The sequence below is a fragment of the Coregonus lavaretus genome (assembly GCF_964263955.1).
Source record: "Coregonus lavaretus genome assembly, contig: HAP1_SCAFFOLD_3223, whole genome shotgun sequence".
NCBI classification, from domain to species: Eukaryota; Metazoa; Chordata; class Actinopteri; order Salmoniformes; family Salmonidae; genus Coregonus; species Coregonus lavaretus.
Window position 1 is genome coordinate 6140 of NW_028160993.1, and position 23564 is coordinate 29703.

General features: G+C 46.8%; 1 protein-coding gene across 1 annotated transcript; it reads right to left on the reverse strand.

Annotated features, from left to right (window-relative positions):
• Positions 1 to 996: 996 nt before the first annotated feature.
• LOC311121234 (ephrin type-A receptor 6-like) lies at positions 997 to 8739 on the reverse strand (the record flags this gene model as incomplete). The annotated part of the gene is made up of 2 exons (XM_084195745.1): positions 997 to 1374; positions 8584 to 8739. Coding segments are annotated over 2 exons (527 nt in total), but the record flags the coding sequence as incomplete, so codon positions are not given.
• Positions 8740 to 23564: the final 14825 nt, after the last annotated feature.

Sequence of the window (23564 nt, forward strand, 5' to 3'; positions counted from 1 at the left end):
GGTGATGAAATGTCACTTATGTTATAAAATACATTTTACCAAGACAAATATTATTATGTTCTGAATAATTCAGTGGGGTCTTTCTCTAACATATCATTAACATTATATCCTAAAAGTTGGATTTTGTAACCTAAAACATCTGATAATAAGCACAGAGCTCTGTTGACATAGCGGTGCAGGTTTCTCGTAACAACTTTTGAGGATTTTACATTTTGTGGTTCTCGTCTTCAAAGTTGTTTCCGCGGGTTGCAAAAAGATAAATTAGCATGACACGAGCTGAATTAAATGTAAAAGGCTTTGAAAATATAAAGCTTGGCATACGCTCAGTGCTCCGTTGACATTTCACATTGATAAGCTTGTTTTTGTGAGAAATCTTCGAAAAAGAAAATGAGTTTCGAATTAATATGAAAAGCGTACACTAAAATATGAAAATACTATGTGTCATAATCGATATCCATTTTACCTTTATATTGTTTATGTCCCGCGGGTTCAAAGAGAAAGATCAGTTCAATGGGGAAAGTGAGCCTTTTAGGTAGCCAGTAGCCTTAATTCCTGCACAGAATCCAGCCTAGTTGACGCTATGCAATTTTCCAGATTTTTAACACGTTTTTTTCTCTTGCCTCCATTGATTTAGTCACCCTAATTCTGGCCATTCTACAAGGGTAAACACTCCAATAACTTTTAAATGGATTATGATAGAGGCATGAGGTTTGAACCATTGGTTTTAGAGGACTATATACACAATTAACATATATTGGTCAACATATGTGTTTTTATTGGACACCCTAGTTAGAGGGTTTAAGGGTAAGAGGTCAGGGTCTGGTGTTAGAGGTCAGTGTATAGGTGTACTCACAGCCCTGGTCAGTTGAGACAGTGATGGCTGACAGGTTCAGGGTTAAGGGGGTTAGAGTTCAGTGGTTAGAGGTCAGCGTATAGGTCTACTCAACGCCCTGGTCGGTGGACACATATTGGCGGCCACGGGTCAGGGTTTAGGGTTTAGAGGTCAGGTGTTAGAGGTCAGCGTATAGGTGTACTCACCGCCCTGGTCGGTGGAGACAGTAATGGCGGCCACAGGTCTCGGGTAGTTAATCATCTTAGACACTCCATTCAGCGACTCGATCTCGAAGGTGTAGTTGGCGTGAGCAGAGAAGTCCATCACCATTACCGTGGTGTTAGTCAGGCCCTGGGGGTGGGGCACAAAGCGAAGCTCTTCCCCACAAAGCTGGCATTGGTCGGGCTCCGGGCCGCATTGCTTACATAGCACGTTATAGGTCAGGTCCCTGCGACCACCCATGTCGCTGGGAGGAGACCACTCCAACTGTAGACAGGTGTCATTCAGGTTGAAGACCACGTTACGAGGAGGGGAGGGGGGACCTGGAATAGCGAGAGAGAGCTTCATGTTGATTGATCATGTTTCTGCCTCAACATCTCTGTAGTTTCTGGTGGTATGAGTCCAAATCAACAGTATAATACACTTTGAAAAATAACAGGCAAATGTTATTCAATTTAAAGTGGAACTGACAGTCTTTTAACTACTTTGCAGATATGAAACAAACAGACAATCATATCAGTAAAAAATATAACATTCCCAGTTTATGCTACAAAACCAACTTTATAAGAGGTTTTAAAAATAGGTTCTATTTGACTCAAAATTCCATGACGTACAGTAAGACATTGTTGGCAGAATAGATGGATGCAGTTCAATACATGATTCATATAATTCAAATCAAATCAAATCAAACGTTATTGGTCACATGCGCCGAATACAACAGGTGCAGACATCACAGTGAAATGCTTACTTACAGCCCTTAACCAACAGTGCATTTATTTTTAACCAAAAAAAGTAAAAATAAAACAACAACAAAAAAAGTGTTGAGAAAAAAAAGAGCAGAAGTAAAATAAAATAACAGTAGGGAGGCTATATATACAGGGGGGTACCGTTGCAGAGTCAATGTGCGGGGGCACCGGCTAGTTCAATCAATCAATCAATTTTATTTTATATAGCCCTTCGTACATCAGCTGATATCTCGAAGTGCTGTACAGAAACCCAGCCTAAAACCCCAAACAGCTAGTAATGCAGGTGTAGAAGCACGGTGGCTAGGAAAAACTCCCTAGAAAGGCCAAAACCTAGGAAGAAACCTAGAGAGGAACCAGGCTATGAGGGGTGGCCAGTCCTCTTCTGGCTGTGCCGGGTGGAGATTATAACAGAACCATGCTAAGATGTTCAAAAATGTTCATAAGTGACAAGCATGGTCAAATAATAATCAGGAATAAATCTCAGTTGGCTTTTCATAGCCGATCATTAAGAGTTGAAAACAGCAGGTCTGGGACAGGTAGGGGTTCCATAACCGCAAGTTGCTCTTCTAGTAATCTCACTGCAACTCCCCTCCATGTCTCCGACCACTACTTTGTTTCCTTTTCTCTCTCGCTCTCCTCCAACACTACTCACTCTGCCCCTACACAGATGGTAATGCGCCGCCGCAACCTTCGCTCTCTCTCTCCCACTACTCTCTCCTCTTCCATCCTATCATCTCTTCCCTCTGCTCAATCCTTCTCCCTCCAATCTCCTGATTCTGCCTCCTCAACCCTCCTCTCCTCCCTTTCTGCATCCTTTGACTCTCTGTGTCCCCTATCCTCCCGGCCGGCTCGGTCCTCCCCTCCAGCTCCGTGGCTTGATGACTCATTGCGAGCTCACAGAACAGAGCTCCGGGCAGCGGAGCGGAAATGGAAGAAAACTAAACTCCCTGCCGACCTGGCATCTTTTCACTCCCTCCTCTCTACATTTTCTTCATCTGTTTCTGCTGCTAAGGCCACTTTCTACCACTCTAAATTCCAAGCATCTGCCTCTAACCCTAGGAAGCTCTTTGCCACATTTTCCTCCCTGCTGAATCCCCCCCCCCCTCCTCTCTCTCTGTGGATGACTTCGTCAACCACTTTGAAAAGAAGGTTGACGACATCCGATCCTCGTTTGTTAAGTCTAATGACACTGCTGGTCCTACTCACACTGCCCTACCCTATGCTTTGACTTCTTTCTCCCCTCTCTCTCCAGATAAAATCCTGCGACTTGTGACTGCAGGCCGCCCAACAACCTGCCCGCTTGACCCCATCCCCTCCTCTCTTCTCCAGACCATCTCCGGTGACCTTCTCCCCTACCTCACCTCGCTGATCAACTCATCCTTGACCGCTGGCCATGTCCCTTCCGTCTTCAAGAGAGCGAGAGTTGCACCCCTTCTCAAAAAACCAACACTCGATCCCACTGATGTCAACAACTACAGACCAGTATCCCTTTTTCTTTTCTTTCCAAAACTATTGAGCGTGCCATCTTTAGCCAACTCTCTTGCTATCTCTCTCAGAATGACCTTCTTGATCCAAACCAGTCAGGTTTCAGGACTGGTCATTCAACTGAGACTGCTCTTCTCTGTGTCACGGAGGCTCTCCGCACTGCTAAAGCTAACTCTCTCTCCTCTGCTCTTGTCCTTCTAGACCTGTCTGCTGCCTTTGATACTGTGAACCATCAGATCCTCCTCTCCACCCTCTCCGAGCTCTGTCATATCCTCACATGGCCTCTCCTATCATTGCTACGCTGACGATACACAACTAATCTTCTCCTTTCCCCCTTCTGATAACCAGGTGGCGAATCGCATCTCTGCATGTCTGGCAGACATATCAGTATGGATGACGGATCACCACCTCAAGCTGAACCCTGGCAAGACGGAGCTGCTCTTCCTCCCGGGGAAGGACTGCCCGTTCCATGATCTCGCCATCACGGTTGACAACTCCGTTGTGTCCTCCTCCCAGAGTGCGAAGAGCCTTGGCGTGACCCTGGACAACACCCTGTCGTTCTCCGCTAACATCAAGGCGGTGACCCGATCCTGCAGGTTCATGCTCTACAACATTTGGAGAGTACGACCCTGCCTTACACAGGAAGCGGCACAGGTCCTAATCCAGGCACTTGTCATCTCCCGTCTGGATTACTGCAACTCGCTGTTGGCTGGCCTCCCTGCCTGTGCCATTAAACCCCTACAACTCATCCAGAATGCTGCAGCCCGTCTGGTGTTCAACCTTCCCAAGTTCTCTCACGTCACCCCCCTCCTCCGCACACTCCACTGGCTTCCAGTTGAAGCTCGCATCCGTTACAAGACCATGGTGCTTGCCTATGGAGCAGTGAGGGGAACGGCACCTCCGTACCTTCGAGCTCTGATCAGTCCCTACACCCAAACGAGGGCATTGCGTTCATCCACCTCTGGCCTGCTGGCTCCCCTTCCTCTGCGGAAGCATAGTTCCCGCTCAGCCCAGTCAAAACTGTTCGCTGCTCTGGCACCCCAATGGTGGAACAAGCTCCCTCACGACGCCAGGACAGCGGAGTCACTCACCACCTTCCGGAGACATTTGAAACCCCACCTCTTTAAGGAATACCTGGGATAGGATAAAGTAATCCTTCTACCCCCCCCCCCCCCCCCCCCAAAAAAAAAAAAAAAAAAAAAAATTGGAAAGTGCTTTTCCCACTGGCTATAGGGTGAATGCACCAATTTGTAAGTCGCTCTGGATAAGAGCGTCTGCTAAATGACGTAAATGTGCCCTTGAGCAAGGCACTTAACCCTAATTGCTCCTGTAAGTCGCTCTGGATAAGAGCGTCTGCTAAATGACTAAAATGTAAATGTAAATGTAGTTGAGGTAGTTGAGGTAATATGTACATGTGGGTAGAGTTAAAGTGACTATGCATAAATAATTAACAGAGTAGCAGCAGCGTAAAAAGGATGGGGTGGGGGGGCAGTGCAAATAGTCCGGGTAGCCATGATTAGCTGTTCAGGAGTCTTATGGCTTGGGGGTAGAAGCTGTTGAGAAGTCTTTTGGACCTAGACTTGGCACTCCGGTACCGCTTGCCGTGCGGTAGCAGAGAGAACAGTCTATGACTAGGGTGGCTGGAGTCTTTGACAATTTTGAGGGCCTTCCTCTGACACCGCCTGGTATAGAGGTCCTGGATGGCAGGAAACTTGGCCCCAGTGATGTACTGGGCCGTACGCACTACCCTCTGTAGCGCCTTACGGTCGGATGCCGAGCAGTTGCCATACCAGTTGGTGATACAACCGGTCAGGATGCTCTCGATGGTGCAGCTGTTGAACTTTTTGAGGATTTGGGGACCCATGCAAAATCTTTTCAGTCTCCTGAGGGGGAAAAGGTGTTGTCGTGCCCTCTTCACGACTGTATTGGTGTGTTTGGAATATGATAGTTTGTTGGTGATGTGGACACCAAGGAACTTGAAACGCTCGACCCACTCCACTACAGCCCCGTCGATGTGAATGGGGGCGTGTTTGGCCCTCCTTTTCCTGTAGTCCATGAACATCTCCTTTCCCTTGCTCATGTTGAGGGAGATGTTGTTGTCCTGGCACCACACTGCCAGGTCTCTGACCTCCTCTCTATAGGCTGTCTCATCGTTGTCGGTGATCAGGCCTACCTCTGTTGTGTCGTCAGAAAACACAATGATGGTGTTGGAGTTGTGCTTGGCCACGCAGTCATGGGTGAACAAGGAGTACAGGAGGGGACTAAGCACGCACCCCTGAGGGGACCCCGTGTTGAGGATCAGCGTGGCAGATGTGTTGTTGCCTACCCTTACCACCTGGGGATGCCCATCAGGAGTCCAGGATCCAGTTGCAGAAGGAGGTGATTAGTCCCAGGGTCCTTAGCTTAGTGATGAGCTTTGAGGGCACTATGGCGTTGAATGCTGAGCTGTAGTCAATGAACAGCATTCTCACATAGGTGTTCCTTTTGTCTTAGTGGAAAAGGGTATTGTGGAGTGCGATTGAGATTGCGTCATCAGTGGATCTGTTGGGGCAGTATGCGAATTGGAGTGGGTCTAGGGTTTCCGGGATGATGGTGTTGATGTGAGTCATGACCAGCCTTTCAAAGCACTTCACGGCTACCCACGTGAGTGCTACGGGGCGGTAGTAATTTAGGCTGGCTACCTTCACTTTCCTGGGCACAGGGACTATGGTGGTCTGCTTGAAACATGTAGGTATTACAGACTCGGTCAGGGAGAGTATGAAAATGTCAGTGAAGACACTTGCCAGTTGCTCTGAGTACATGTCCTGGTAATCCGTCTGGCCCCGCGGCCTTGTGAATGTTGACCTGTTTAAAGGTCTTGTTTACATCGGCTAAGGAGAGCATGATCACACAGTCGTCCGGAACAGCTGGTGCTCTCATGCATGCTTCAGTGTTGCTTGCCTCGAAGTGAGCATAAAATATATTTAGCTCGTCTGGTAGGCTCGTGTTACTGGGCAGCTCGCGGCTGGGTTTCCCTTTGTAGTCCATCATTGGAGGAATGGGCGAGTGACCAACTTTTTCCCCTCATATCATTTTTTGGTGGCTACAGCTAGAGATGCAGGTGTCATTTGGTTAGCTAAGCAATACATATGAATCGCTTTGCTAGCTAGCTAGCTAGCTATACTGAACTTGAATGACTGTTATCCAGTTAGCATATCTTGTGCATTCGTAAATTCAATCTGGCAATCCAATCCAATTTCAGAGCACTCTCATCTAAGTGTGCAGGATAACTGATGAATTTACGAACACGCAACACCGCCGAACTGACCGGTGTCAGTAAACGTCAGACAAAAATAGCAATTGAATTGTAACCAGCAGCACAGTTAGTCACTAACAGTCTAGATAACATGTAAACAGCCTAACCAGCTCTGTTAGGGTGAATAAAATGGTCAGAATGAGGTGTTCTCTCATTTTCATCTGGAAGTAGCTAGCAAGCTAGCCAACTTTAGACAGTTAGCTTGGGTGCTTGACTGCCATTGTGAGGAATGCTCAGATCAACCCTACTCCTCGGCCAGAGCGTCCAGTGTCAATAGTGCAGTGTGCTCTGAATTTACGAACAACCCAGAGAGCACTCTGACATATTGAAGGCAATTTACAAACGCACCCTTAGTTGTCAATCAAATGTATTTGGCATCGATCAAATGGGTAGGCAGGCAAGTTCCCATTCAGTTGTCAAAACGTGGGACGAGCAGGCTACTATTCACCATTGTTCATCAGTGCAATTTTGACAGCCAACTAGCTGAAAAAGTTTGAGAGTGTTTATCTAATGTTCCCTTGTTAGATTTTAGCTTATCTCACTCTGGCTAGCATTAGCTGTTGATCTTGCTGTTGTTGATGTGCATAACTGAGTGAGGACTGTAAAGTTCCCAAATGTAAGAGGAGTCCCGTGGTATTTACATATTTGCAGAAATCCATTCAGGTGTATTTTGTGGCTTTTGGTGAATGCGTTCTAATGATCTAAAGTCGCGCTGTTGCTCCTGCCTGTAAACACACGGTCCAGCTCAAAGTGAATGATGGCAGGCCCATGTGGCAAATGGCTTATTTGCATAAAGGCCTACTGTAGCTCTGATTGGCTATGGCACACAGGTCTGCGTAGACTCAGGTCCTGGACGAGACAGATGTTTTTATTCGGTTTTATTAGCTGCAGTGTCTATTAATTGTCCAAATCCACGCCCGCGTTCCCACTCTATATTGCTATAGAATTTTCACAAATACCTTACTCTACATCATTCCCAAACATTCTATGAATTTATGAAAACGTGAAGTGCTCACTTGTCAGAAAACGTTTTTAAAAAGTGTCATGTTCTTCCTGGGGGTGTATATGAACAGATTTTAATACGATTTCATGTTGCTAAAACGCTACCAGTTCCACTTTAAACATAGCTAAAAAACGAAACCTTGCTATCATAATGTCATGTCTACTTTGAAGCCATTGTTCTTTTTGACAAAAATCTACTATCTACTACAGACAGCTTATCATCAAGGTGACTTCTTCTCCATTGTGTGTGAAGTTATTCTGGGAGAGGTATTGTGAGAATAGGAGCATGCAGGCATTGAGTAGATGTGAGCAGGCATTCTGTGTGTGTGTGTGTGTGTGTAGGTATTGTGCTGTACAGAGCAGTCTGCCAGCTGTCAGAGGGGCAGTGTTAAAAGGCCTGGGGGATTTAAACTCTCCAGTCCTGCCAAGCTATCTGTCTGTCTGGACAATAGGCTGGAGCCCTCTCCTGCCCTACCCCACTTCCAATCCCCCTCTCCTGTCCTCCCCCTGCCTTCCCCTCTCCAGCTCCCCCTACTCACCTTCCTCACACCCCTTCTTTCTATCCCCCTTCATTGTCCTCCCCTCCAGCCAGCCCCTCTCCATAAATAAACTCTCTCTCTCTCGTCAGTCCTGCTTAGTGTTTCTTTCTCAGGACAAATGAAGTAAGCACCACCTCTTCCACCTCCTCCTCCTCCTCTGTCAGTATCTGTCCGTTCTCTTCCTCAACTCTATACCCTCTCTTTCCTCCTCTTCCTCTCTCTCTACATGTCTATTTGTCTTTCTCTACTCTACCTGTCCCCTTTTCATTCTCTCTCTCCATCTCTTGTTCGCTCTTACTCTCTTTGGTCCATTTACAAAAAAAATTACAATATTAAATAATTTAGGTATATCTCGGTCTTTGTTCCTGAGTATATAACACTACATGCCTGTACTGTACTCTCCCTGAGTGTACCGAGTGCTGCTGGGACATTTACGACATTGCCTAATTGATTGATGATACTCACGTGTGCAGGCCATAGTGGGTGGGTCTCGCTCAGCTCTGTAGAAAGTCTTCTCACAGTGGCAGAAAGCAGCCCCCTCACCGTAGCTGAAACTGTGAGGGGGACACTTGGAACACTTGATGTTCCCCGCAAATGCCTTGTAGAAGCCTGGTCGACACGCTGCGGAGAGAAAGAGGGATATATGGCTATATAAATGTATATGTCAGAATCACAGACACAGAGATAGGGTTATATACAGTGCCTTCAGAAAGTATTCAGACCCCATGCCTTTTTCCAAATGTTGTTAGGTTACAGCCTTATTTTAAAATGTATTGCATTGTTTTTCCCCCTCATCAATCTACACACAATACCCCATAATGACAAAGCAAAAACAGGTTTTTATAAATTGTTGCTAATTTATAAAAAATAAAAAACAAAAACATCACATTTACATAAGTATTCAGACCCTTTACTCAGTACTTTGTTAAAGCACCTTTGGCAGCAATTACAGCCTCAAGTCTTCTTGGGTATGACGCTACAATCTTGGCACACCTGTATTTGGGGAGTTTCTCTCATTCTTCTCTGCAGATCCTCTCAAGCTCTGTTAGGTTGGATGGGGAGTGAGAGCTATTTTCAGGTCTCTCCAGCGATGTTCGATCGGGTTCAAGTACGGGCTCTGGCTGGGCCACTCAAGGACATTCAGAGACTTGTCCCGAAGCCACTCCTGCGTTGTCTTGGCTGTTTGCTTAGGGTCGTTGTCCTGTTGGAAGGTGAACCTTCGCCCCATTCTGAGGTCCTGAGTGCTCTGGAGCAGGTTTTCTTCAAGGATCTCTCTGCACTTTGTTCCGTTCATCTTTCCCTCGATCCTGACTAGTCTCCCAGTCCCTGCTGCTGAAAAACACCCCCACAGCATGATGCTGCCACCATCATGCTTCACCGTAGGGATGGTGCCAGGTTTCCTCCAGATGTGACGCTTGGCATTCAGGCCAAAGAGTTGAATCTTGGTTTCATCAGACCAGAGAATCTTGTTTCTCATGGTCTGAGAGTCTTTAGGTGCCTTTTGGCAAACTTCAAGCGGGCTGTCATGTGCCTTTTACTGATGAGTGGCTTCCGTCTGGCCACTCTACCATAAAGGCCTGATTGGTGGAGTGCTGCAGAGATGGTTGTCCTTCTGGAAGGTTCTCCCATCTCCACAGAGGAATGCTAGAACTCTGTCAGAGTGACCATTGGGTTGTTGGCCACCTCCCTGACCAAGGCCCTTCTCCCCTGATTGCTCAGTTTGGCCGGGCGGCCAGCTCTAGGAAGACTCTTAGTGGTTCCAAACCTCTTCCAGTTAAGAATGATGGAGGCCACTGTGTTCTTGGGGACCTTCAATGCTGCAGAAAGTATTTGGTACCCTTCCCCAGATCTGTGCCACGACACAATCCAGTCTCGGAGCTGTACGGACATTCCTTCGACCTCATGGCTTGGTTTTCGCTCTGACATGCACTGTCAACTGTGGGACCTTATATAGACAGGTGTGTGCCTTTCCAAATCATGTCCAATCAATTTAATTTACCACAGGTGGACTCCAATCAAGTTGTAGAAACATCTCAAGGATGATCAATGGAAACAGGATGCACCTGAGCTCAATTTCGAGTCTCATAGCAAAGGGTCTGAATACTTATGTAAATAAGGTATTTCTGTTATCTATTTTTAATACATAAATCGCTTTGTCATTATTGGGTATTGTGTGTAGATTGCTGAGGATTTGTATTTATTTAATCCATTTTAGAATAAGGCTGTAACGTAACAAAATGTGGAAAAAGTCAAGGAGTCTGAATACTTTCCGAAGGCGCTGTATGTCAGGATAACAGACACAGAGATATGGTTATATATGGCAGGATAACAGACACAGAGATGTGGTTATATATGGCAGGATAACAGACACAGAGATGTGGTTATATATGGCAGGATAACAGAGAGATATGGTTATATATGGCAGGATAACAGACACATAGATATGGTTATATATGGTAGGATAACAGACACAGAGATGTGGTTATATATGGCAGGATAACAGACACAGAGATATGGTTATATACGGCAGGATCACAGACAATGACCGGTCCTGCCACTAATACCAGAATGGTTTAATATTGTGATTTTTAGCAAATTGACAAAAGAGAAAGAGAGATGGCATCAAATGGCAGGACATCTGTTAGACACAGTCAAGGGACAGGCAAACACAATCTGTTGACCTTATGAAATTAATCTCTACTGATTTATATCCAGAAAGATGAGGAAAATGAAGTACATTGAAAGGAGTAATGAGAAAAAATCTCCCTCTATTCTTTCCCTTTCTTCTCCTGCACTCTGTCCCTCCCTCTTTCCCTGCAGTCTGCTCCAAAAGCCTGTATGCCTCAGGGACAAATGGCCTTTCAAATCCCTCTCAGCCTTTAACCGATGGGACCACACACACACACACACACACACACACACACACACACACACACACACACACCATCCCCGAGTACGCAGTCAGAGGAGAATTCCACTTCTGGGGTTGTCAGAGTGCCCATCGATTTAACAAGGTAACACAGGCTGAGCCATCTGAGGGCTTCACCTTGAAGTACTGAGGGTCTTGAGTTGTGTGTGTGTGTGTGTGTGTGAGGATCGTGTCTCTCCATGTCTCCCTCTGATAAATGATCCTACAGCAGCCCTGAAACCACACTCATGCAGATCAAATGGGAGAAATTAGGACAGGACAATGACACACACACACACAAAGACACACAACTACAGACACACACCCACACACATGCATGCACAAACAATGCAGAACCCCCTTCCACCAACACACACATAGCTGCAGTATGAATATGATGAGTGACACCCCCTGCAGCGGCCCAAGGTTGGCTGTGCCATTAACCTCTGATAGTACATGGCTTTATACATGGCCTTGAGTCACACACTGTCACTCAGTTATTCCCCCAGCAGAACTGTTTTAAACTGTCAACCTAATGATGCTTCTGTCTGACCCTCACACAGCTGAGGGATGAGACACACACACACACACACACACACACACACACACACACACACACACACACACACACACACACACACACATACGCCAAGGCCTCCTGCTAAAATGGACTCACCAATAAAACAACTGTAACTACAACAACACACGTACTAAAACCTTGCAGCCGGCTGCATTAGAATGAGCTCTCCATAATTGAAACGACTGCTAAATGCATACAAGAGGTATTTGATTAACCGCATATTCATTTGATACCTTTGTGAATTACTGTGAATTACTTGATACCTTTGTGAATTACTCACCAATGACTGTGGTGAGTTTTCAAATCAGGATTCAAAACAGGTCCTGTCCTATGTAGGACAAATACAGTACAAAACAGCTATCAAAACAAAGTAATAACTGCTATTCAAATGAAAGTTTACATGGTTGAATAATGTCTGTTCCATCGTGGCAAGACTATTTGCTAGGCTCTGTTGTTGTTGATGTGGTAACACTGATTATATTAGACCAGAAAGTAACGCAACACACTGTATCAACCCTGACTCTGAGAGAGAGAAAGAAAGACAGAGAGAGATGGTAAAGGTAGAGAGCCAGAGAGAAAGTGTGTAAGTGTGCACATGCAAGTGTGTGTGTGTGTGTGCGTGCGTGCATGGTTTGTGTGTGCTAGACGGCATTGGGCAGAGAGGGGGGCGTTCTAAGTGAAGATCATACCCTAAACCGTGGGCCCAGGGGCTGGGCTGAATCTTGCCCTGCTTCCCAAGGTTAACGAGCTCTGGAAGTCATCCACCACAACCACCAGACAACCCCAGATAGACCTACAGAACCTCTGAGGCTGGGCTCTGGATGAACTGACTGACCGGGTTCTCCACCCACTGGACCAGAACTGGCAAGAGCAGCATGACAGCCCAGAACAGATGTGTAGGGAGTGTGTGTGTGTGTGTGTATATGTGTTTGTATCTTTGTGCTCTCAGCACGGTGGGCGATGGATCTCTCGTGGACTTCTCGTGGCGGCGAAGAGCAGCGATTCCAAGAGAAGCACAATTCTGCAGCATTTACTAGCAGAACCACATCAACAAATGTTGCAGAATAGTTCAGCTCTTGAAATCAAAGAAAGTGTGAGGCGATGCAGGCAGGGGATGAGTTAACCCTGAGGTGGGATGTATCTGGATAGCATTATGTGTGTGTGTTTCTGTGTGTGTAACATGGTAAGGATGAGATATTGTGGAGTTGAGATGTGGTAGTGTTGCATATGGAGAATGAGCCTTTTTCAATCCTTTTCCACAAAAAGCGGTTATCTACTTTCCCTGATGGAAAAACTCTTCCTCCATATTGCTTTTTTCTGGGCGGCGGGAAAACAGGTCTTGTCTCACTATCCTTGTGTAGCTGTGTGTACACATGCCATTCATAGTACTACTACACAACAGTGCCATTGCATTTCCCATCCTGCTCTACATAGATTAGATCATCTATCATCCCCTTAGAGGAAATGTAGCCTATAGTGTATACGATGCAGTTATATATAGATGCAGTTAGATGTTATTAAACACTATATATACAAAAGTATGTGGACACCCCTTCAAATTAGTGGATTCGGCTATTTCAGCCACACCCGTTGCTGACAGATGTCTAAAATGGAGCACACAGCCATGCAATCTCCATAGACAAACATTGGCAGCAGAATGGCCCGTAATGAAGAGCTCAGTGTATTACAACGTCGCACCGTCATAGGATGCCACCTTTCCAATAAGTCAGTTCGTCAGATTTCTGCCCTGCTAGAACTGCCCCGGTCAACTGTAAGTGCTGTTATTGTGAAGTGGAATCGTCGAGGAGCAACAACGGCTCAGCCGCGAAGTGGTAGGCCACACAAGCTCATAGAATGGGACCGACAAGTGCTGAAGCACGTAAAAATAATCTGTGCTCGGTTGCAACACTCACTACCGAGTTCCAAACTGCCTCTGGAAGCAACGTCAGCACAAGAACTGTTCGTCGGGAGCTACATAAAATGGGTTTCCATGGCGAAGCAGCCGCACACAGGATCACCATGCGCAATGCCAAGCGTCGGCTGGAGTGGTGTATAGCTCGCCACCAATGGAGTGATGAATCACGCTTCACCATCTGGCAGTCTGACGGACAAATCTGTGTTTGGCGGATGCCAGGAGAACACTACCTGCCAGAATGCATAGTGCCAACTGTAAAGTTTGGTGGAGGGGGAATAATGGTCTGGGGCTGTTTTTCATGGTTCGGGCTAGGCCCCTTAGTTCCAATGAAGGGAAATCTTAACGTTACAGCATACAATAACATTCTAGACGATTCTGTGCTTCCAACTTTGTGGCAACAGTTTGGGGAAGGCCCTTTCCTGTTTCAGCATGACAATGCCTCCGTGCACAAAGCGAGTTCCATACAGAAATGGTTTGTCAAGATTGGTGTGGAAGAACTTGACTGGCCTGCACAGAGCCCTGACCTCAACCCCATTGAACACCTTTGGGATGAATTGGAACGCCGACTGTGAGCCAGGCCCAACATCAGTGCCCAACCTCATTAATGCACTTGTGGCTGAATGGAAGCAAGTCCCCGCAGCAATGTTCCAACATCTAATGGAAAGCCTTCCCAGAAGAGTGGAGGCTGTTATAACAGCAAAAGGGGGACCAACTCCATATTAATGGCCATGAACTTGGAATGAGATGTTTGATGAGCAGGTGTCCACATACTTTTGGTCATGTAGTGTATTATTATATTGATTATATAGTGTAATTTTCCACATGTTGGACATAGAAGAGCCAAGAAGCGTTATCCGATTAAATTACAGTACTAACATTACAATAACAACAAAACAGCTCACACGCTATCCCTGGATACAGTACAGTCGTGGTCAAAATGAAAATGAACTTAATCCCAAAAAAACATTTCCACTGCATTTCAGCCCTACCACAAAAGGACCAGCTGCCATCATGTCAGTGATTCTCTCGTTAACACAGGTGAGAGTGTTGTCGAGGACAAGGCTGGAGATCACTCTGTCATGCTGATTGAGTTAGAATAACATACTAGAAGCTTTAAAAGGAGGGTGATGCTTGAAATCATTGTTCTTCCTCTATTAACCATGGTTACCTGCAAGGAAACACGTGCCGTCATCATTGCTTTGCACAAAAAGGGCTTCACAGGCAAGGATATTGCTGCTAGTAAGATTGTTTGGGGCATCCGGAAAACACTTTGTCCAGAGAAGAAAAGGTGAGCGCTACCATCAGTCCTGTGTCATGCCAACAGTAAAGCATCCTGAGACCATTCATGTGTGGGGTTGCTTCTCAGCCAAGGGAGTGGGCTCACTCACAATTCTGCCTAAGAACACAGCCATGAATAAAGAATGGTACCAACACATCCTCCGAGAGCAACTTCTCCCAATCATCCAAGAACAGTTTGGTGACGACCAATGCCTTTCCAGCATGATGGAGCACCTTGCCATAAGGCAAAAGTGATAACTAAGTGGCTCGGGGAACAAAACATCGCCATCCCCAGACCTTAATCCCATTGGAAACTTGTGGTCAATCCTCAAGAGGCGGGTGGACAAACAAAAACCCACAAATTCGGACAAACTCCAAGCATTGATTAAGCAAGAATGGGCTGCCATCAGTCAGGATGTGGCCCAGAAGTGAATTGACATCATGCCAGGGCGGATTGCAGAGGTCTTGAAAAAGAAGGGTCAACACTGCAAATATTGACTCTTAGCATAAACTTAATGTAATTGTCAATAAAAGCCTTTGACGCTTATGGAATGCTTGTAATTATACTTCAGTATACCATAGTAACTGACAAAAATATCTCATAACACTGAAGCAGCAAACTTTATGAAGATCAATACTTGTGTCATTCTCAAAACTTTTGACCACGACTGTACATGTATGGTTACCCATCCATTCCTGTTAGATCTGTGAAGGAGAGGGAACGAGGGCAGAGTGCAGAGGGGGTTAGGAAACATCTCTTCTAGAATGAGATGCAACTTCGACTTCGACTCATCTGCCTTGGGATTTTTCTGTAATTACAACCCAATTTTTGGGATATCCAAGAGGAGATGCCGGCGTTACAGAGGCAAGAGAGGGGGAGTCCTGGCGAGATTAAGGGGAAGGGAAAACCGGCCACCTCCTTCCTTCCATTCTATTGGTCAATAATCACTTTCAGTCACTTGATAATAAGATGGATGACCTCCAATCACGGATTTGCTACCAACGGGACTCTCGTAACTGCAATATTCTCTGCTTTTCTGAAACATGGCTTTCGGACAAGATACATTTACATTTACATTTACGTCATTTAGCAGACGCTCTTATCCAGAGCGACTTACAAATTGGTGCATTCACCCTATAGCCAGTGGGATAACCACTTTACCATTTTTTTTTTTTTTGGGGGGGGGGGCGGGGGGGTAGAAGGATTACTTTATCCTATCCCAGGTATTCCTTAAAGAGGTGGGGTTTCAAATGTCTCCGGAAGGTGGTGAGTGACTCTGCTGTCCTGGCGTCGTGAGGGAGCTTGTTCCACCATTGGGGTGCCAGAGCAGCGAACAGTTTTGACTGGGCTGAGCGGGAACTATGCTTCCGCAGAGGAAGGGGAGCCAGCAGGCCAGAGGTGGATGAACGCAATGCCCTCGGTTGGGTGTAGGGACTGATCAGAGCCTGAAGGTACAGAGGTGCCGATCCCCTCACAGCTCCATAGGCAAGCACCATGGTCTTGTAACAGATGCGAGCTTCAACTGGAAGCCAGTGGAGTGTGCGGAGGAGCGGAGTGACGTGAGAGAACTTGGGAAGGTTGAACACCAAACGGGCTGCGGCATTCTGGATGAGTTGTAGGGGTTTAATGGCACAGGCAGGGAGCCCAGCCAACAGCGAGTTGCAGTAATCCAGACGGGAGATGACAAGTGCTTGGATTAGGACCTGTGCCGCTTCCTGTGTAAGGCAGGGTCGTACTCTCCGAATGTTGTAGAGCATGAACCTGCAGGATCGGGTCACCGCCTTGATGTTAGCGGAGAACGACAGGGTGTTGTCCAGGGTCACGCCAAGGCTCTTCGCACTCTGGGAGGAGGACACAACGGAGTTGTCAACCGTGATGGCGAGATCATGGAACGGGCAGTCCTTCCCCGGGAGGAAGAGCAGCTCCGTCTTGCCAAGGTTCAGCTTGAGGTGGTGATCCGTCATCCATACTGATATGTCTGCCAGACATGCAGAGAAGGCCCTCCGTCGTCCCCCATTTGGCAAATCAGATCATGACTCCGTTCTATTTCTTCCTGTTTACATGCAGAAGCTCAAACAGGACTCGCTCCGTGACTCGCTCTGTTGAGAAATGGTCATCAGAATCAGACATTATGCTACAGGACTGCTTTGATAGCGCTGATTGGAATAATATTATGTTCCGAGACTAACCACCTCCGTCACCGGCTTCATTAGGAAATGCATCGGCGACGTTGTCCCCACAGTGAAGGAACCCTGCTTCCCCAATCAAAAGCCCTAGATTAACACAGAGGCTACGACCTCCGCAGAGTCATCAAACGAGCAAAAGGACAATATAGGAATAAGGTGGAATTACACAGGCTCCGACGCCGGCCACATGTGGCAGGGGCTACAGTCCATTACGGATTACAAAGGAAGACCCAACCGTGATCTGCCTAACAATGCCTCTTTACCAGACAAACTCAATGCATTTTATGCACACTTCGACAATAACAAGGGCCCCCACCGACCAAGAGGACTGGGTGATCTCGCTCTCAGAGGCTGACGTGAGTATGGTCTTTAATCAGGTCTACACTAGCAAGGTCGGTGGTATTCCAGGGTACGTTCTCAGAGCATGTGCAGAGAAGCTGGCAGGCATATTCACGGTCATTTCAACCTCTCCTTGTCCCAGTCTATAATCCCCAAATGTTTTAAGCTGACCACCATCATTCCTGTTCCCAAAAACTCTAAGGCTTCATGACACAATGACTACCACACTGTAGCACTCACATCTGTAATCATGATGTGATTTGAAAGGCTAGTCATGGCACACATCAACTTCATCATCCCAGACACCCTAGACCCACTCCAATTTGCATACCGCCCGAACAGATCCATAGATGACGCAATCTCAATTGCACTCCACACTGCCCTCCCACACCTAGATGAGAGGAATACCTATGTGAGAATGCTGTTCATTGACTACAGCTCAGCGTTCAACACCATTGTCCTTTCTAAGCTCGCCATCAAGCTTAGTACCCTGGAACTGAACACCTCCCTCTGCAACAGGATCCTGGACTTGCTGACTGGCCGACCCCAGATGGTGAGGGTAGGCTGACCCTCAACACGGGGGCCCCACAGGTGTGTGTGCCTAGTCCCCTCCTGTACTCCCTGTCCACCCATGACTGCGGCCACGCACGACTCCAACACCATCATCAAGTTTGCTGACGACACAATGGTGGTAGGCCTGATCACCGACGACTATGACACAGTCTACATGGAGAAGGTCAGTGACCAGGCAGTGTGGTGCCGGGACAACAACCTCTTCCTCAATGTCAGTAAGACTAAGGAGCTGATCGTAGACTATAGGAAACGGGGGGGCGAGTACGCACCAAATCCACATCGACTGGGCTGCAGTGGAGTGGGACAGAGAGCTTCAAGTTCCTCTGTGTCCAAATCACTAAGGACTTAAAAATGGTCCACACACATGTACACAGTCGTGAAGAAGCCATTGACTGTTCTTTCTGCTTCCGGTACCGGTGCATCAAGTCTGACACCAACAGGCTCCTGAACAGCTTCTATCCCCAAGCCATAAGACTGCTAAATAGCTAACAAAATGGCTATACGGACTATCTGAGTTGACCCTTTAAATTTTGCACTGTCTCTATGCACACTCCAACACACACACACACACACACACACACACACAAATGAGCCAATTAAGTCTTCCCCTGGCTCAGCTTACAGCTGGTTATGGCAGAGGTCGCACGCTCGCTCGCTCGCTCGCTCTCACACACACACACACACACACACACACACACACAAACACACTTCATTTGCTCACACACACATAACATGCACACACATTTATACTGACTCTACACACATGCACACACACTCACATACAATATACGTTGCTGCTACTCTGTTTGTCATATATCCTGATGTGTTTTTGTTCAACCTTATACTATTTTTAGTACTACATTGATATTGATTACTGCATTGTTGGGTTTAAAGCTTGCAAGAAAGGCATTTCACTGTACTTGTGCACGTGACATTAAAACTTGAAACTTGATCTTGAGCCATGGGACGTGGTCTATCCTGTGAGAGATTACAAACATCCTCTATAGCTACACCTGAGTTCCTCACCATCCTAGCGGTGTTATATAGCTCTGCTGAGACTGAGAGGAGTCTATCTCTCAGATACCATAGAAAAATGATATCATAGATCCTCAGATATTCATTAAGATATCAGAAGGGTTAATTTGTATTACAGTGAGTGAGAGATGTCAGCTGCGATTACATGAGGCTGAGTCCTCTCTTCTCTCTCTCTCTCTCCCCCGTCCTCACACGCCTCTGCTCTCCGTCTGTTGTGTTTACATCTTGACATTTGAGAGATCTCTCCCTAAGCCGTGTTTCTCCCCCGTGCCTCCCCCTTCACCTTGATGTTCCTGATCTAATCTCAGCTATTACAACCCAGATCTCAATCTCTACATGGCATTTAGCATCAACACGACCTGCCGTTCGCAGCACAACACACACAGGATGTTTACTGTGTGTGTGTAGTGGGGGTTGGCTGTAGCTACTGTAGCTTAGCCTTGCAGATGATGTCACCTTGTCTGAGACCTGAAGTTACTGACACACCTGAAGCTGAGTTTTAAATAGAGCTGAGGGTTGATTGTATAGTGTGAAGTACTGTATCCAAAAAGATCTAAGGTCTAACATGGAGAGTGTTCGATAGGGGGATAGGGAAAGAGAAAGACAGAGAAAAACAGAAAAGAGGGGAGGAGACAGGAAAGAGACAAAGGGAGAGGGAAGGAGAGAGAGACATAAAGAGAGAGAGAGGGAAATAGAGAGAGACTCCTGTCTCTACAGTACAGTCCAGGCAGTGTTAGCCCTGTCCGCTCCGTCAGTAATATCTTAGTAACATTATCACAGGCTGAGATCCGATAACACTGTGGTTTTATGGACCTTTCAGAGGTCAGCGCCGCTCGCTGCTCCTTACAGAAATGTTTATCGCTGGGGAGAAACAGTCTTTGGCCAAATGAACTAACGGAGTAGTAAACCTATCAGCAGACATCCTTTCCAGCAGAGTCCCAGGGAGGGAGGGAGGGAGGGAGGGAGAGAGAGAGGGGGGAGGGAGGGGGGAGGGAGAGAGAGAGAGAGCGAGAGAGAGAGAGAGAGAGAGAGAGCGAGAGAGAGAGAGAGAGAGAGAGCGCGAGGTAGAGAGACCTAGGGAGAGAGAGAGAGAACGAGAGAGAGAGAAAGACAGAGAGGCAAAGAGAGAGAGAGACGGAGACAGAGAGTGCAGTCCTACAGTAAATCGTCCTCAGACACTAACCCACTCAACCCAGTGCCATGAGGCCAGAGATAGACAGTAAAACAGGGCTTTTATGGGCCGACCAGCCAGAGACAGGGAGACAATGACCTGGGCTGGCACACAGACAAACAAAGCACACCACGGACTGAGATTAGGATGTCCAGGACTCTGGCCGACAGAGAGAATAGATGGCAATAACCCCAACCATTACTTGGATGTTACCTTCAATACTATTTTAAGGTTAGCATTCAGTACAAATATATAATCCTGAAGTGCAATAGTGCAGTGTATGTGTATGCTTTCGTGCAAGATAAGGAACTTAGAGTATGGTCCTTCTCAGGCCTACTGCAGCCCTCTCCTTCTGCAGTCCTAACCTGCCGCAGAACAGAGCAGCCCCTCTCCTCTCTCCCTTAAAGCCCTCATTAACTGATGGTTAATTTTCTAAAATGGAGACAGGGATGTAATTTACCTCCTAGGAAGAAGGATGGGATGCAGCAATGTGCTTGGATTCCTAATGGCACAAACAAAGTTAATGAATACTTAATAAGGTGTTATGAAGATTGTTGTTGTGACTCGACCCAACTTTCCCTTCCACATGATGGATGCCCATCGAGAGCTTTAACACCCCTTTAAATCACACACACACACACACACACACACACACACACACACACACACACACACACACACACACACACACACACACACACACACACACACACACACACACACACACACACACACACACACACAGTGTTAAATCACACTAAATGATCTTCGCTCAAAATCTCATTAGCATAAAACCCCTCTCTCTGAAATAAACAACGTCTGAGCCACGCCAGAAGAACACAACAAACAACGTTGGAGATAATGACAACATGACAGGCCTCAACAACAACACTGGAGAGAATCCCTCACTCTAACTGCAACACTATTTTAATCCATCACCTTAACTATGATGACACTTTACACTGTGATGTTCTCTGCACTTTATTCTACTTCAACTCTCACATCAGATGAATAAGTTATACCACTAATCAGATGTATGTCTAAGAGCACCACATCTTTAAATATACAAGCCACAGATTGCACTTCCAGTGATAGAGCACATCATTCAGCAGCAGATGCAGAAACATTTGCGACTGTGAATGCAGCAGTGTGAGTTTTTCTGGCTGTTGTCTGAGGAACACCAGGCTGTTCTTGAACATTTCTCAGAGACACACAGGACCATTAGCAGAGAGAATAGCTCAGTATTTTGGTAGAACGATAAGAGATGAGGAACAAGACTTCAATAAAGCCTTCATGACGATCTCCAAGAGCTTCAAATACGTTGTTCAAAGGTTATTATACACAGCCAGGGATATTCAGTCTGTCCTCAGAAGATACTCTCATTCTTCATGTTCTCGCTCCCACTTTATGTATTCTCTGTTTTAGTTAAGAGAAAAGGAAAAGGAATTTCATAATATAATAATAATATATGCCATTTAGCAGACAAATTTAAGATTAGAGATGAGAGAGTTGTGAGTCTCGCTGTAGCAGGGCCAGACACTGTAGCAGAGCAGTCTAAATGTGGAACGTGGGCTGTGTATGTGTGTGTGTGTGTGGCTGTGTTTGTTTGTGTGTGTGTATGAGTGACTGGTGTTATTTCATTAACACTTCTCTACTGTCACGCCCTGGCTCTGGGGACTCTAGTATGTTGAGCCAGGGTGTGAGTTTTCATTTGTTTTTCGTTCTAGTTTTGTAGTTCTATGTTGGCCAGTGTGGTTCTCAATCAGAGGCATGGTGTATCAGCTGTTGCTTGTTGTCTCTGATTGGGAACCATACTTAAGCAGCCAGTTTTCCCACAGTGTTTGTGGGATCTTGTTCCTGTGTAGGTTTGTGTTTTTGCACCTTTGGACGTCACGTATCGATTTGTTGTTTTTGTTCGTGTAATCATTATTTAATAAATATGTTCACCTTCCACGCTGCACCTTGGTCCTCTGTATCCGACGATCGTGACAGAAGATCCCACCAACACTGGACCAAGCAGCGTGTCCAGGAGCCAGCGCCAGAGGTATCGCTAAAGGACATCAACCTCGACTGGGCCTGGCCCACGGGGAGGAGAGACCCCCAGAAAATGTTTAGGGGGGGGCTCACGCCGTGGACGACGGGGCAGCAGGAGGCCGCGATAGAGCGGTCCAGCGGGTTTGCAGAGGAGGCCGCCAGGTTAAGGGGGCCACTGGTCACAGAGGAGAGGGAAAGTGTAGAGGCACGGCGAGAGGTACTGGGGTGTTACCAGTCCGGTCCGGCCCGTTCCTGATCCCTGCGTAGGGCCAGTGGTGTGTGTCCCTAGTACGGTCCGGCCTGTTCCTGTTCCTCGCATTGAGCCTGTGGTGCGCGTCGTCAGCCTGGCCCGGCCTGTTCCTGCTCCACGCACCAAGCCTATGGTGCGCATCGTCAGCCCGGTTCGGCCTATTCCTGCTCCCCACACCAAGCCAGTGGTGTGCGTCGTCAGTCCGGCACAGCCCGTGCCTGTTCCACCGGTGCCTGGTCCGGCACCGGTCAGCTGCTCCACGCCGGAGCTAGAGCAATCCGCTCCACCGGTGTTCAGTCCAGCTCCGGCCAGCAGGGTCAGACCGGACCAGGGGTACTTTGGGGGGTTGGAGAGGGAGTGGGAATCATTCCCGGAGCCGGATCCGCCGCCAAGGCGGAGTGCCCACCCGGTCCCTCCCCTGTGGTGTTTGGTTGGCGCGGCCGGAGTCCGCGCCTTTGGGGGGGGGGTACTGTCACGCCCTGGCTCTGGGGACTCTAGTATGTTGAGCCAGGGTGTGAGTTTTCATTTGTTTTTCGTTCTAGTTTTGTAGTTCTATGTTGGCAACCTTCCACGCTGCGCCTTGGTCCTCTGTATCCGACGATCGTGACATCTACTGACGTGCTCTAACACGCTGCTGCCTCTAAAGCTGTTCTGCCCAGGTGCTAAAATGAAAAATGACAACACATTTCAAACGTGCTCTGTGATTACCTGCGATAAACCTACTGTGACGATAAAGTTATTGTTAATTGGCATTTTGAAAGTTACTCTTTGACATACCTTGACATACCAGTCAGTGAGAATACCATGTAAATCAGATGCACTAGTGTGAACGTGCACCAGTCATCACCCAAAAGTATTCAAATTAATCCTGAAATAAACTAAAGCAACCTACATGCTCATAAAATAACACAGTCATATTCATGATTGGTCGTTGAATGAATGAACATATTTTCCTGCAAAGAAGAAATCTAGATGCCACTTCAAGTATGAAGAGCATAATAGATGATAGTATGGTGTATAATCACTGTGGTCAAATGATTGCAGTTTCTTATTCAGAGGAAAGTGAGTGAAAGTGCTTAGCTGGGAGAAAGTTTGTTCCAACTTCTATCATGTTGGATGATGAAATGCTGCTTCATTAGACTAGCAGGCAGCATAGCATCAGGCAGTAGTGATTAG